The 13315-nt window shown below is 54.2% G+C and overlaps 5 protein-coding genes across 5 annotated transcripts; 3 read left to right on the forward strand and 2 right to left on the reverse strand.

The window, feature by feature from the left end:
- Positions 1-69: 69 nt before the first annotated feature.
- On the reverse strand, positions 70-7481 carry BO79DRAFT_278619 (type I polyketide synthase; the record flags this gene model as incomplete). Its single annotated transcript, XM_025687920.1, has 5 exons — positions 70-1767; positions 1841-6383; positions 6439-6747; positions 6815-7289; positions 7352-7481. The coding sequence occupies 5 exons, from the start codon at positions 7479-7481 to the stop codon at positions 70-72; spliced, it is 7155 nt and encodes a 2384-aa protein (XP_025542753.1).
- A 372-nt stretch (positions 7482-7853) lies between these two features.
- On the forward strand, positions 7854-9057 carry BO79DRAFT_225729 (SDR family oxidoreductase; the record flags this gene model as incomplete). Its single annotated transcript, XM_025683752.1, has 7 exons — positions 7854-7938; positions 7995-8171; positions 8234-8407; positions 8465-8623; positions 8680-8736; positions 8796-8932; positions 8983-9057. The coding sequence occupies 7 exons, from the start codon at positions 7854-7856 to the stop codon at positions 9055-9057; spliced, it is 864 nt and encodes a 287-aa protein (XP_025542754.1).
- Positions 9058-9403: 346 nt separating this feature from the next.
- On the forward strand, positions 9404-10460 carry BO79DRAFT_225730 (SDR family NAD(P)-dependent oxidoreductase; the record flags this gene model as incomplete). The annotated part of the gene is made up of 5 exons (XM_025683753.1): positions 9404-9440; positions 9513-9760; positions 9849-10138; positions 10204-10335; positions 10388-10460. 5 exons carry the CDS (start codon positions 9404-9406, stop codon positions 10458-10460), a joined length of 780 nt encoding a protein of 259 aa, XP_025542755.1.
- A 147-nt stretch (positions 10461-10607) lies between these two features.
- Positions 10608-11242, forward strand: BO79DRAFT_251992 (cupin domain-containing protein; the record flags this gene model as incomplete). Its single annotated transcript, XM_025685894.1, has 2 exons — positions 10608-10841; positions 10907-11242. 2 exons carry the CDS (start codon positions 10608-10610, stop codon positions 11240-11242), a joined length of 570 nt encoding a protein of 189 aa, XP_025542756.1.
- A 183-nt stretch (positions 11243-11425) lies between these two features.
- On the reverse strand, positions 11426-13176 carry BO79DRAFT_278621 (major facilitator superfamily transporter; the record flags this gene model as incomplete). The annotated part of the gene is made up of 3 exons (XM_025687921.1): positions 12583-13176; positions 12392-12527; positions 11426-12331 (listed from the first exon to the last, which is right to left on the reverse strand). Exons 1-3 carry the CDS (start codon positions 13125-13127, stop codon positions 11426-11428), a joined length of 1587 nt encoding a protein of 528 aa, XP_025542757.1. The 5' UTR covers positions 13128-13176.
- Positions 13177-13315: the final 139 nt, after the last annotated feature.

A 13315-nucleotide genomic window follows, 5' to 3' on the forward strand; every position in this document is an offset into this window, starting at 1 on the left:
GTAGTCTTTCCTGTTTGTCTAGTCAAATCCTAATATTCTATCATATCAAATGTATAGTATGGTCCAAGCCTATGCGTCAGTCTCTACATCCACCAACACCATCTCACTCAAACTGTCCAACGTCACCGTCTTACTCAACAGCTCCAGGAAGGGAATGTCCGTCTTGAACGCCTGGAAGAACCACGACCGGAACTCCGCAGCGATCATACTATCCATTCCATACGCCGCCAACGGCTTGCCCGCATCCAACTTCGCCAGCGGCATCAGGACAAGATTACTGAACCTGCGCGCGACATGGTCCTCTATGGCTGCACGCAGACTCGCCCCTTCCTCCACCGCGGCCGCGACCTCCATCGGCAACTTGCCCGCCTGATTCTTGAGCGCCATATCGCCCTCACCATCCAGCGCCCGACTGAGGAGAATTGCCCGGGGGTCATTCAACGTCGGATTCGTCCCTTCGAATCCCTTCTTGCGTAGCTCCTTCAACCCAAACGGCTCCAACCCAGTCAGGATATGAGCGTGCGCCCGCTCATCATAGGAATGGGGCACGATCTGCGTCTCCGACAGGGCAATATCAATCACCTGGATCATCTCATCCTCATTGATCGCCTGGATTCCTTTCCGAAGCAACAGTGCCTCAATCTCTGGGTTTTCATGCAAGTAGCCCACCTCGGAGATCATACCTAGTCCCAGAGCTACCGCCGGTTTGCCCAGCGCGCGGCGATACCGGGCGAACATGTCCAGAAAGTGGTTGCCCGCGCAGTAGTTGGATTCCGTGGCCGTGCCAACGCTGCCGGAAATGGAGCTGGTCATGAGGAAGAACTCCAACGCCGCGTCGTGGCCCTCTAGCGCACGGTGAAGGTTGAGGGTGCCCTGCACCTTAGGGTCGATTCCCGTGTGCCACGCTGCGTTTGACATGGTCGTGAAGAGCGCTTCATGGAGGCCCATCGCGGCCTGGACGACACCGCCAATGGGGCCCGGTGCGGCCGCAACGACTTGGTCAACGTCCGCGCGGGAGCACACGTCCCCGCGCACCACGACGCATACCGCGCCCTGTGTCTCCAGGTCGTGGATGAGGGCCTGCGCACTGGGCTTGTCGGTGCCAGACCGCCCCAGGAAGACAAAGCGTCGCGCTCCGCGCGTCATCATCCATTTGGTCATTGCCCGGCCCAGACCTCCCAGGCAGCCGATCATCACGTAGCTCTTGTTGGCGCTGAAGGTAGTGCGGTGCTTCTGCGGGCGCAGCGCAACCTGTGCCTGGGGGTTCTCCAGCGTGATGACGACTTTGCCCATGCGATTGCGCGAGGAGAAGTAGCGGAAGGCCTTGGTGGCATCGGCGACGTCGAAGGTAGTGATCGGGTTGGCGCGCCCGATCGTGCCGGCGCGGTAGCGCGAGAGGACATCTTCGAGAAGGGATGCCCAGCGCTTGTGGTAGGCGTCACTCGGGTTATAGAACATGTTACTGAGATCGAAAGCCGTGTAGGTCGTGTTGCGCAGGAAGCCGTCCATCTCCAGCTTTCCGCAGTCAATCAGGTCGCGCTTCCCGATCTCGATGAACCGCCCGAACGAAGCGCAGCATTTCCAGCTCGCGTGCAGGAGATCGCCAACGAGGCTGTTCAGGACAACGTCAACGCCGCGGTTCTGGGTGGCCCGCATGATGCCCTCATAGAAGGAAGTGTCGCGCGAGCTGAAGATGTGGTCTTCGGATAGGCCGAGGGTTTCCACGAGGTAGTTCTTCTTGTCTTCACTGGAAACGGTAGCGAAGATCTGGACCAGGATTGGTACTCAGCAGACTGTAATATGGAACCAAATTTAGGGTTTTAGGGGATCGGAGACTTACCTCAGCCTGAGCTTCCTGAGCGATTTGAATCGCCGCAATACCCACGCCTCCTGCGGCGGAGTGAATCAGGACGGTCTCGCCCGGTTGAATCCGAGCTCGGTCGTGCAAAGCGTATATGGCAGTCGCATATACTACTGGTAATGTGCACATGAACTCAAAAGACTCATTCTCCTCCAGTTTCTGACAACTCCACTCCGGCACGACCTCCGAGGTGCGGAAGTGATTAGGAGCCATCACGACGACACGATCGCCTACCGCTACGCGGGTCACCGCAGCCCCAACATTCTCAACAACACCGCAGAACTCCAAGGCGCAAGTGGCATCTTTGGTCTCTGTCTTGCCGCCGAGCACGTAAAAATCTTTAGCATTTACTCCCACGGTCCGTAGCCCGACCTGGACACTGTAGGGGTCTTCCAACGTAGCCGGCAAGGGGCGCATCTGATCGTAAAACAGGCTGTCAAAGTTGCCCGGTTCGAGTATCTGCAACTTCGCCGGCCGAGCCTGCTGCAGGGTGGTTTGCACCATCTCGTGGCCCTGGCGCTGCCGGAATGTGACGTTCAGATGGTCGTCGGGCAAGAATCGGCTGACGTGCACCAGTCCGTCGTTCTGAATATATTCGTAGTCTCTGGGAAACTCACTAGAGTGGAGGATAGACAGGATGTTCTTGGCTGTGACGGGGGTCTTTGATGTTGTATTGTCGACATCAAAGGTGTAGAATTTCAGCGAAGGATGTTCCATCATGACGGCCCGCGCCAGACCGGAGACCAGGGCAAACTCAGGCTGGGCCCCGTTCAGCGAGTCTCCTGCCGTCACCCACAGCAGCGTTTCCGCGTTGTCGGTCATTAGTTTGATCCTGCGCAGCTCGGATTCAGTGCTGGTCGAGAGGACCGGGTTTTCGGACTCAATAAGGCTGATGATTGTTGCTCCTGTGGGGATCATCCCGTCAACGAGATCATCGAGGTAGACATGCTCGCAACTCTCCGGGCCGTAGGTTTCGTGTAGTTCCGCGACGATGGACTCGCCTAATGCGGTGCTTGTGTTGCGATCAACAACATACACTGGAGATTGCTGAACAACTGATGTCGCCGGATCGGCGACTGGCTTAGCGAGGAACACACGACCTCCCCCGTATTCGAGAATGCATTCAATGGCCTGGAAGCCATTCTCCGCGGCATGCAGCCGTGCAGTAGAAGGTGACAAGCACAACAAACATCCGTCCTCGGCGACCAGGTCCTTGATGATCGAGAGCTTAGTGGCCAGATAGATATCCGTCTGTTCTCTAGCGGGCAAAATGATCAAGTCATATTTCGAACCTTCTATGGCCGCGTGGTGTTCCAATGCGCCGTCTAGACGCTTTCCGAGATCCAGTTTTGTACCGTGAAGGACACCGTCATCCTTAATCAATCCCGATGTGAATTCCAGAACTCGTGGGAAAGAATCTCCTCCGTGCAACAGATCGAGGGTGGCGTTAGTGATGAGGTGATTCTGATTGCCGAGTTCCAACACCCGCATGGACGGATTCTTGTGGGACAACAGGTCCAGCGTAGCTCCCATCTTGAGGAGGCCTTCGTCGCGAACCGGTGAAGTTGATTCATTGAAAAACTTGCTTAAATACTTCCGGAAATGATCTTCCGGCATCAACCCCAGTCCATACACATCCGGCTTCCACAACACGCGCAGCATCGGATGACGCTGTTCGCCTGCGTCGGCGCCCTGTCCTGTCTGATACGGCGAGAGCTTGACATTGGCGATCCTGGCTGCCACTTGCCCGTCACTGGTGCTCAGTTCGGCATCGATCTCAGAGGTGCCGAAGCCTACCACGCGCGCGACGGAATCAATCGCCCAGGATTTGGTGGCCGCGTCTGACGGCTCAGGGGCGTGAAGGTGGATGGAATCAAAGCTGACAGGCACCTTGGCCCGCAGTTCGCGGACGCGGCCTCCCGTCGTCGCCACGATGGCCGTCTGGAGCATGGCATCGATGGTGATTGGGTGGATGGGGTACTCAACGTCTAACCCTTCGGAGACGTAGTCTTGCAGGAGGGGGACTTGAGCCTTGCAGACAAGATCGGTCCGCATGCGCGAGACATCAAACCGCTGGATTGACTGAAATGCCGGTCCGAAGTTCAGCCCGACCTTGATGAGATTCTCGTACCACACCCTGGGCTGAGTGCTCTCCAACATAGCAGGGTTGATCTGAACGTTCTGTACGAGGGACGGGGCCTCGGGGTTGATGCGGACTCGACCCGTGGCCCGAGTTGTGGAATCACCCTGGTCGTACGAGACAATGGAGAAGTCGTACCAGTATTTCGAGTTGCTGGCCGACGTGATCGGGGTTGGCCGGATGGTTGTAAACAGCTCGACTTCGGTCGTGGGTGAGTCAGTGAGGGCCAGGGCAGCCAGGATATTCACATTCTGTAGCTCGTAGTTGGCAGGGTTAGAGGTGGCAAACCCCGCAATCTGTCGCATTCCCTCCACTGCCATGGAGACATATCCGGCTCCAGGGAAGACAATTGTGTTCTGCAGCTTGTGGCTGTCTAGCCAGGGGATATCGGCGACGCGGATGACATTGCGCCATTGCGCTTCCAGACCATTTCCGCCGGGAATCTGCGAGCCCAGAAGCTCATGTCTGGGATACTTGCGCGTGCGGAACTCGATGCTGGTGCGACATTCGTGCCACAGCGCGGCGTCATAAGTCCACGGGTATGGAGGTAGATCAGGCAAGACCGAGCAGTCCGACTGGAGGCCGTTGACTTTGCTCCAGCAGACGGATTCTCCGCGGAGGTACAACTGGCCGACCATTCTGAGGATGGTGGTGACTTCATTCTTGCCTCGCGAGAGAGCGGAGGCATACGGGAAGTGGTCATCGGACAAGGCAAGCTTCTTCTTGATCTGCTTGATGGGCATCTCCAGGGCCGAATGAGGGCCCAGTTCAATGAAGTGATACTTGTCAATCTCTGTCATCTTCTCTACACCATCGCTGAAGAGAACGGGGCTCTCTAAGTTGGATCGCCAGTATGCCGCGTTGGGTGTGCCCTCGCTCAACTGGCCTGTAACGGTTGAAACCCAGGTAACATTGCCTGCGTCAAGCTGTACTGACGGTTCCAACTTCTCCAATGCAGATTGTAGAAGGCCCTCATAGTTCTGGCCGATCCGCGCCATATGGTGGGAGTGATAAGCACGACCGCCTGTCTTCAGTGTTCGTGCAAATGTACCTCGGGCAGCGAGAGTCGCCACCAATTTTTCTACAGCGTCCCTGTCGCCAGAAACAGTCACACTCTCCGGCGAGTTCACACAGGCGACGTTGGCCTTGTCGCCTAATGACATCTCTTTGATGGCGGCATCAGCCTCAGATCTCGAAAGCCCGACAGCCGCCATGGCTCCATCTCCCGTATCAAGTGCAACCGCGTATCCGCGATAGTAGGCAGCCGTGATGGCTTCTCCCAGCGACAGGCGACCGGCCGCAAAAGCCGCCGCAATCTCACCGGATGAATGACCAACGACTGCCGCAGGCCGAATGCCCCAGGAGTCTAGGAGACACACCAAAGCGACTTGGACTGCGGTGCATGCCGGCTGCGACTGGCTCACGTGTTGGATATTGCTACTCTCCGCTGACGCTACTAGCGCCTCCTTCAGATGCCATTGGGGAGGATGGTCAAGGCTCTGGAGAATGCCGTCCATCTCGGAAATGGCGTTCGAAAACTCGGGATACTCTTCGATCAGGTGCTTTCCCATTTGCGGCCACTGTGCCCCTTGGCCGGTGAACACAAATGCGTACTGACCGTTAGCTGAAGAACTGGGACGGCCGGTGACGAGGTCCTCGCTGACAAGGCCATTTATGAGACTCGTATCGGAGACCAGGAATGCCCGATGGGGCAAATGCGACCGGCGCGAACCCAGGGTGTAGAGAAAATTGGTCAAGTCTGGATGCTGGGACAGCACATACTGGTGCAGCTGGTCAACCCGGGTGATCAAAGACGCCTCGGAACCTGCCGAGATGGGAATGAGGACTTTGGAACGTGCAATATCATTGAGACGATCCTGTTGCTGCATTGGGATGGCGTAGGGCCCGGCAGATTCAATGATAGCATGGGCGTTGGCACCGCCGTAGCCGAAGGAGTTCACGCCGGCTCGGCGTGTCGAAGAGGTCTCAGTCGAAGGCCAGGGAGTCATCTTCTTCACAATGTCGATATTCCACTCCTCACATTTGATCTTGGGGTTGATCTGGTTGACTCCGATAGACGCCGGGATGCTCTCATGTTCCAGGGCGAGCACCGTTTTGATGATGCCAGAGATACCACTTGCTGCTTCGCTGTGGCCAAGATTGGATTTAACAGACCCGATGAGCAATGGCTGACCAGTCCGGCTGTGGAAGATTTTCGATAATCCTTCGGCCTCGATGGGATCGCCTACGGGCGTTCCTGTACCGTGGCATTCGACGTACATTGTCTGGGAGAAATCGATGGCTGCCTTCTCGTACGCTTTGCGGATCACGGCTTCTTGACCCTCTGCAGAGGGCAGGGTGATTCCTGATGTCCGACCATTTCTATTCTCATGTTAGCTGGGTTCCGTTTATTGATAGATTGAAAGGTAGAACGTACGAATTGACAGCAGTTCCCCGGATAATGGCTCGGATGGGGTCATTATCCTTGATGGCATCGGAAAGACGTTTCAAGTAGATACACCCAATGCCCTCTGCTCTCCCATATCCGTCTGCCTCGTCGGAGAAGGTGTGACACGTCGAAGTGCCTGACAGCACGCCGGCCTTCATTGTCCCGAGATGTTGTTCAGGCGACTGAATCAGATTCGCACCCGCCACAACGGCACTGTCGCACTCGCCATTCTCCAGGGCGGCGCAGGCTACATGCAGGCAGTACAGAGACGATGAGCAGGCGGTATCGAGAACGAAACTGCATTCCATATGAATCAGCGCAAGGGCTCAATCTCCCTTTGGTAGCTGCATGGGAAAATACATACCTCGGCCCCTTCAAGTTAAAGGTATGACTGATGCGATTCGCAAGAATCGTCGTCCCCATACCCGTCGCACTATACCGATGCAAATACTCAGGGTCCCTCGTCTGCATCACCTGAAAGTCAACGGTGAAGTTGCCGACGTAACATCCTACGTTAGAGCCCGACACTTCATCGAGACTGGCCCCGGCACTCTCAAACGCCTCGAACACGACTTCCAGCAGCTTTCGTTGCTGCGGGTCCATGTAGGTCGCCTCGATAGGGCTGATGCCGAAGAAGTCCGGGTCGAAGGCGCGAGGATCCTCCTGCAGAAAATAACCACCCGTGGTGTGCATGGATCCAGGTCGATCCACACCTTTGGGGTGGTAGAAAGCATCAACGTTGAATCGACTTGAAGGGATCTTGCATTGTCCTGATTTTCCCTCCTTTAGAAAGTCCCAGAGACGGGAAGGCGAATTCACGTCACCGGGCAAGCGACAGCCTAGCAAAGCTTTAGCTTAGCACAGAAATGTTATGTAGACCGAGGTAAGGGGGAGTTCGAACCCATTCCAACGATTGCAATTGGTTCATGCTGGCCACGAGCGGTATCTCTATGTGGGCCTGTGCCATTTGCAGTGAAGACAGAAGGGGACGAAGGAACGGAAGAGGGGATTGAGGAGCTAGATGGAGCCATTGTAGAGAGTCTTGGACAATGAAAAGTCTGCTAAATGCCGGAATCATACAAAATGTTGAAATTCAAATGTCGATTGGATCTCCTTCATCATGGCCATATATGATGGTGCCCCGTAACGACAGTGGATAGACCGGGAGGGCTGACGGAGGAGCTCCTTTGGGAAAGCCCCGAAATACTATAGGGCTATGAGTGTCGGTCTCTCATGCTCCGGAGGTAGATGGCTATTACGTTGGATGATAGTCTTGTGCGATGATGGCCACTTCTTTCTTTACCTACCTCGATCAATGGTTGCACCCGTTTGAGTGACTCTTCTGTGGACGTTCCTCGCTCGACACACGCCCTATTGCTTTGATACCAGTTTTCTACGAAAGGATGAACCATATTAAAGGTGCAGTAATTACAGGATGTGGAAGTGGAGGTATCGGCCACGCGCTGTCTGTCGAATTGAAACGTCGAGGTTAGACACACGCATGATTCTTGCATGAGTAGAGATAGCATCCTGACGATTGCCAGGGTTCCACGTCATCTCGACACTCCTGTCCTTTGAAGACCCCAGCCATCTCGAAGCCCTCGACATTGAGGTGGTACGGTGCGATGTTACCAGTGAAGAAGACGTAACTGCCTTGAAGAGACTAGTGGAGAAACGACTTGATGGGCGCCTTTCCATCCTCATCAACAACGCAGGAATATGTAAGTCATTACCTGGTTAGAAGCCCGATAGAGTGGCTCCAACTGACGGAAGCGCCGAGCAGGTTATACGATGACAGCAACTGATACCCAGGTTGACGAAGTTGAAAAGATGTTCCGGGTGAACGTCTTCGGGCCAATGCGCATGGTCCATCATCTCCATCCTCTTCTTGTGCAAGCCAAAGGCCTCGTTGTCAACATCGGTTCGGTCGGGGGAATTGTGCCCTACGTCTATGGAGGTGCGCTCCATTTCTTCAACTAATCCTGTAGCTTACTGAGATTTAACTCCAACCCAGCCAGCTATAACGCCAGCAAAGCAGCGCTTCATCATTACGGCAATACCCTGCGCGCGGAACTCAAGCCTTTCGGTGTCCGAGTTGTGAATATCATATCGGGAGAAGTCTCGACCAATGTCTTGCGCACTGATCGTTCCAACCAGCGAAAGCTCCCAGAAGGTAGGTTTCGAAGTCCTGCTTCGCGCCTAAACTTACCACTGACTCCGACATTGCAGAGTCAATCTATAGTGTTCTAGCGGAAGACTTTCAGAAGCACATTTATCGTACACCCAGTAGGTTTCACAAGACCCCGGTTTTCTCTCCATCACTTGCTCATATACTTTATCTGCAGAAACCATTACCCCGGAACAGTATGCCCGGGGTGTGGTCGACCAACTGCTCAAGCCCTCGCCAGCAGCTTGGGTGTGGTACGGCGCGCAGACGGGAATTGTGCGGTGGTGCGACATGTTGCTGCCGCGCACATTCTGGGTAGGATCCCTTGCAATCCGTCGATCTCATAGCTAACGCCCACTCAACAGGATTGGCTTTTCTATCATATGTTCAATTTCAAAAAATTGGCGAATGCTGTCCGAGGTGTGAAGGGAGATGTCTGATCGGGGAATCTTTCGTGAACATTGGCAATAATTTTGACACCCGAATGCCAAATACTGTTGCAGGGGGCAATATAGGCTGTGCTATACATCCAGGAATAGTAAGGATGTAGTGGAACTCGAGCACTGACTTGTGAGATCGTGGTAGGACCTTAGCTCGGGCCGGTTCTTAAAGGAGCGAACCCCGATATTGAATTTCGTCGGAGATAGCCAGATCTTCTTTATGACTTCACCGAACATGTTTATACATCGCCATAGTTATATCTAATCCTGATACTCTGCTCATCGTATAACTGTAAACATTCGTACACCTTCCACCCAGAACAGAATCAGTAATCATTTGGCAAAGATGAACATTGACGGATTTGCACTCGTGACGGGAGCAGGTAGGCGCTGACAAGCAAATACACAGATACATAGTGTTCAACAACTGATACATATACCGCTATCACTAATAGGTAGTGGCATTGGCCGCGACTGTGCCATTGCCTATGCCATTGAAGGCGCAGCCGGTGTGGCATTCGCCGATCTGGATCCCGTCGCAGCGACAGCCGCCGCCGAAGAAAGCAAATTACTCGCTACGAACCCCGACTACCGAGCATTGACCATTGAGGTTAATGTCCGTGATCCAGACAGTGTCCAGGAGATGGTTGACACAGTCGTCATGGCCTTTGGCCGCATTGACTACTCCGTCAACAGCGCAGGGGTGAGTGACAAGTGACGCCCGTCATCCCAAGAATATATACAGCATAATCTTTGCTATCTTCAGCTGACTATTTGTTCAACCCTTCTAGGTTGGTGTCGAGCAGCCAGCAGAGATTTCCAAGGCGTCAGTGCGAGAGTTCGAGCGCTTCATGGACGTCAACGTCAAAGGCACTTTACTCTGCGTCCGCGCCGTGAGCGCCCAGATGAAGCAGCAAGAAGCTCGGCACTTCTCGTTGCGTACGTCCACTCCCGCCCGGAGCTGTGGTCGGGGCGTGATCATCAATCTGGGATCGAGTAATTCGTATGTGGCGACGCCCAATATCGTTCAGTATACGGCCTCCAAACATGCGGTGATGGGAATTACTCGCAATGCCGGTGCGTCCCACGCTCAATTCTTTCTCTCTTCCTCATTTAGGAAACTGACGGTGAGAAAATTAAAACCAGCCCTGGATTTAGCTCCATACGGGATCCGAGTCAATTCGATTTGCCCCTCGTGGGTGGAAACTCCGATGATCGAGCGAGCGGTGGCGGGCGATCCGAATTTGGCATTTGTGATGAGTCGAGTGGTGCCGATGGGTCGGATTGCGACGAAGGAGGAAGTCTCCGATGTGCTGATGTTCATGAGTAGTCCGCGGGCGAGTTTCGTCACCGGGGCAGGCTGGATGGTCGATGGAGGGGCTACTCTGCAGCTGCAGACTTGAAGTCAGTGTCTATAAACATATATAGTACCTCGATAGTATCAGTATCGTGTTCATCCATTAGTCCCATTCACCCTTCATTGCTATCTCCTCTCTCTGCGTTCGTATCTCTATCAACAACTACTACTATTACTACCACTACCAACCACCATGGAAGACACCGGCCCTATCACCCAATTCCCAGCTGACGGCCTCCGCGCCTCGAAGCGGCTCATCACGTCCCACAATTCCGAGGGCAAAGGCGTGTTTATCACCGAGGACCACGGTGACCACCACAAGATCATGGTCCGCGGCAAGGGCGTAGCCAACATCATCTACAGCACCAAGGGCAACCCCGTAGACATGACCGATGACGCGGACGTCAAGTTCGCCAAAGAAAATGAGGTATTTCCTTCTCTCTTACCCTCACAGCCCCATTAATCACTCCCTTTCCTAATATCACGAAACAGCCTCCCCTGCACATCCCCAATGGCTCAGTCGTCCGTCTCATCGACTTTGCTCCCGGCGTCGAATCGCCCATGCACCGCGCCGTCTCCCTGGACTATGGCATTGTGATTGAGGGCGAAGTGGAGATTAATCTGGATAGTGGCGAGTCCAAGATCATGAAACCGGGCGATATCTCGGTGCAGCGGGCTACAATGCACAAGTGGCGGAACGTGTCCGATACGAAGCCCGCTCGCGTGGTGTTTATTTTGTTGGATTGCTTGCCATATTCGGTTAATGGGGTGCAGATGACGGAGGATTTGGGCGATTTGGCTGGTGAATATGCTGAGAGGAAGGAATAAGTGCTTTCCTGTGGGACGTGTGATGCGTTTAGATAGGTGATCTTCGAAGATGCCACACAATTAGAGAAATCGTGGAGACAAATGTCTCAGAATACTACCAGATCTCGCGGAAAGTCTAGTCCATAGAGGTAATAGGAGTTATATACAAAAAAAGCAATCAAACTCATAGACAGATGATGTGGCTTATGCAGACTCTGTGGTCAATCTCTTCAATGCCCGACTCCGCACCCGCGCCTTGTGTCCCCAGATATAGAACAACACCGGGATTGGGATCAGCCCGAATTCCAAGGCAGCCAGCACAATCCCAGCCAAGCGTGGACTCAATGCATGGTAGAACCGCTCGCCGGCCTCGACCAAGCCTGCCGCCAGCAGCGACCGGCAGACGACGTTGGACACTAGAGCCGACGAGGCAAATATCCCATACGATGCTGCCACATAGTTCGTGCCGTAGGTGAAGATGACCGTATTGCCAAACCCGAAGAGGACGCCGCCGATGATGGACGCGATCCAAGGAATCGAGGTGGGAAGGGATGTCAGCGCGAAGATCAATTGCCCGACTGGAGCCAGCACGGCAGCGATGATGATGACGGAGACTGCCGACTCCGGAGCGCGTTTGCCTGTTCGCGCATCGACTGGATGTCGATTGATTAGTCGTCGCAGCATGGGCTCACATAAGACCGTCAGCGTATTGCCGATCAGTACTCCCACGAAGGCAAGGCCGGAGATCTCGGGGGACCAGTGCCGGAGGTCGGAGAAGACGATGGGGTAGGCGATGAAACAGAGGTAGAGAACAGCGTAGATGACGGCGATGTACAGATTCCAGAACCACAACACGGGTTCGGTGATGCACAGTTGGATGGGCCGCCAAATGGCCGTGGGAAGGCGTTGCTGGAGGGGGACTGTCTCATCGTGCTTCGACCACCAGCGCAGATCACCGGTGGACTGACGCTTAGCGGCTGCGCGTCGACGCAGGATGATGGGCTGGTACGTCTCTTTGATGCAGCTCATCAGCAGCCATCCCACCCCGGAAATGATCATAATAAACCAGTTGATGCCTCGCCAGCCCCAGCGCTCGTAGACGAATCCACCCTAGACAAACAATCTGCTTGTTAGCACCTTGTTCCCTGTGCTTACGTGGGAACATCTTACTATAATCGGTCCAGTTACTGGTCCATTCAATGGACCAATGGAATATACTGACATTGCCAGCGCCAGTCGCGAACTTGGCACAATATCGACCAGGCTCCCCGGCGCAAGGGTGATCATCACTCCACCGAAAATAGACCTAATCGATCGACATAAGCTTTCCCAGTCCTGCAAAATGGAAACACAAGACTCACCCCAAGACGCGCGCCACCAGGACGACAGCAAACGAGTTTGCCATAGCAGCGGCTGGAATTAGCCCTACATAGACCAGTAAGGAAACAAAGTACACCGGTCGCCGTCCAAATGTCTCACTCAATGGAGCGAGAACAAGCGCCCCGATCGACCACCCAATCAGGTAGAGCGAAATACCCAGGTTGGCGACCGTTTCGCTGGCAATACCCAGCTCGACCATCATCCCCGTAATGCCGCTGGAGTAGCATGTCGAATAAAGGACCGTGGCCCATGCAGTGTATGTGATGGCCATGATCGCGCAGACCTGGTACCAAGTTTTCCAGTTTTTGGGGTTCTCAGGGTCGTCATCGCGGAAGTCAACGCAGAACTCGAGAATGTGCCTGCTAGACTCATTGTTGGGTACAAGGTATGCACTCGACGCTGCTTGCGAGGGCGGTGTCGCTTCGCCTGTTGGAGTGGATATACCCCTTTTTGCTTCTAGAGCGATGCTGTTTTCGTCTGACTGAGGATCAATATTGGGACTCTCTCGGGTCGGATTCAAGGCCATGGTTGGAAAATGCTAGGCTTTGATACACTGGGACCGGAACCTTTTCGAGAAGATGGGACAACATAGTTCAATGTACAAGTACCCCCGATCGCATTCTTTTATCTTATAGTACGTCTACGACTGCTTACGACTTCTATTTTGAGTCCTTAGTATTATTCCAGTCGAGGTAATCTACCAGCTTATCTGAC

This window comes from Aspergillus costaricaensis, assembly GCF_003184835.1.
Source record: "Aspergillus costaricaensis CBS 115574 unplaced genomic scaffold BO79scaffold_6, whole genome shotgun sequence".
Lineage (NCBI taxonomy): Eukaryota > Fungi > Ascomycota > Eurotiomycetes > Eurotiales > Aspergillaceae > Aspergillus > Aspergillus costaricensis.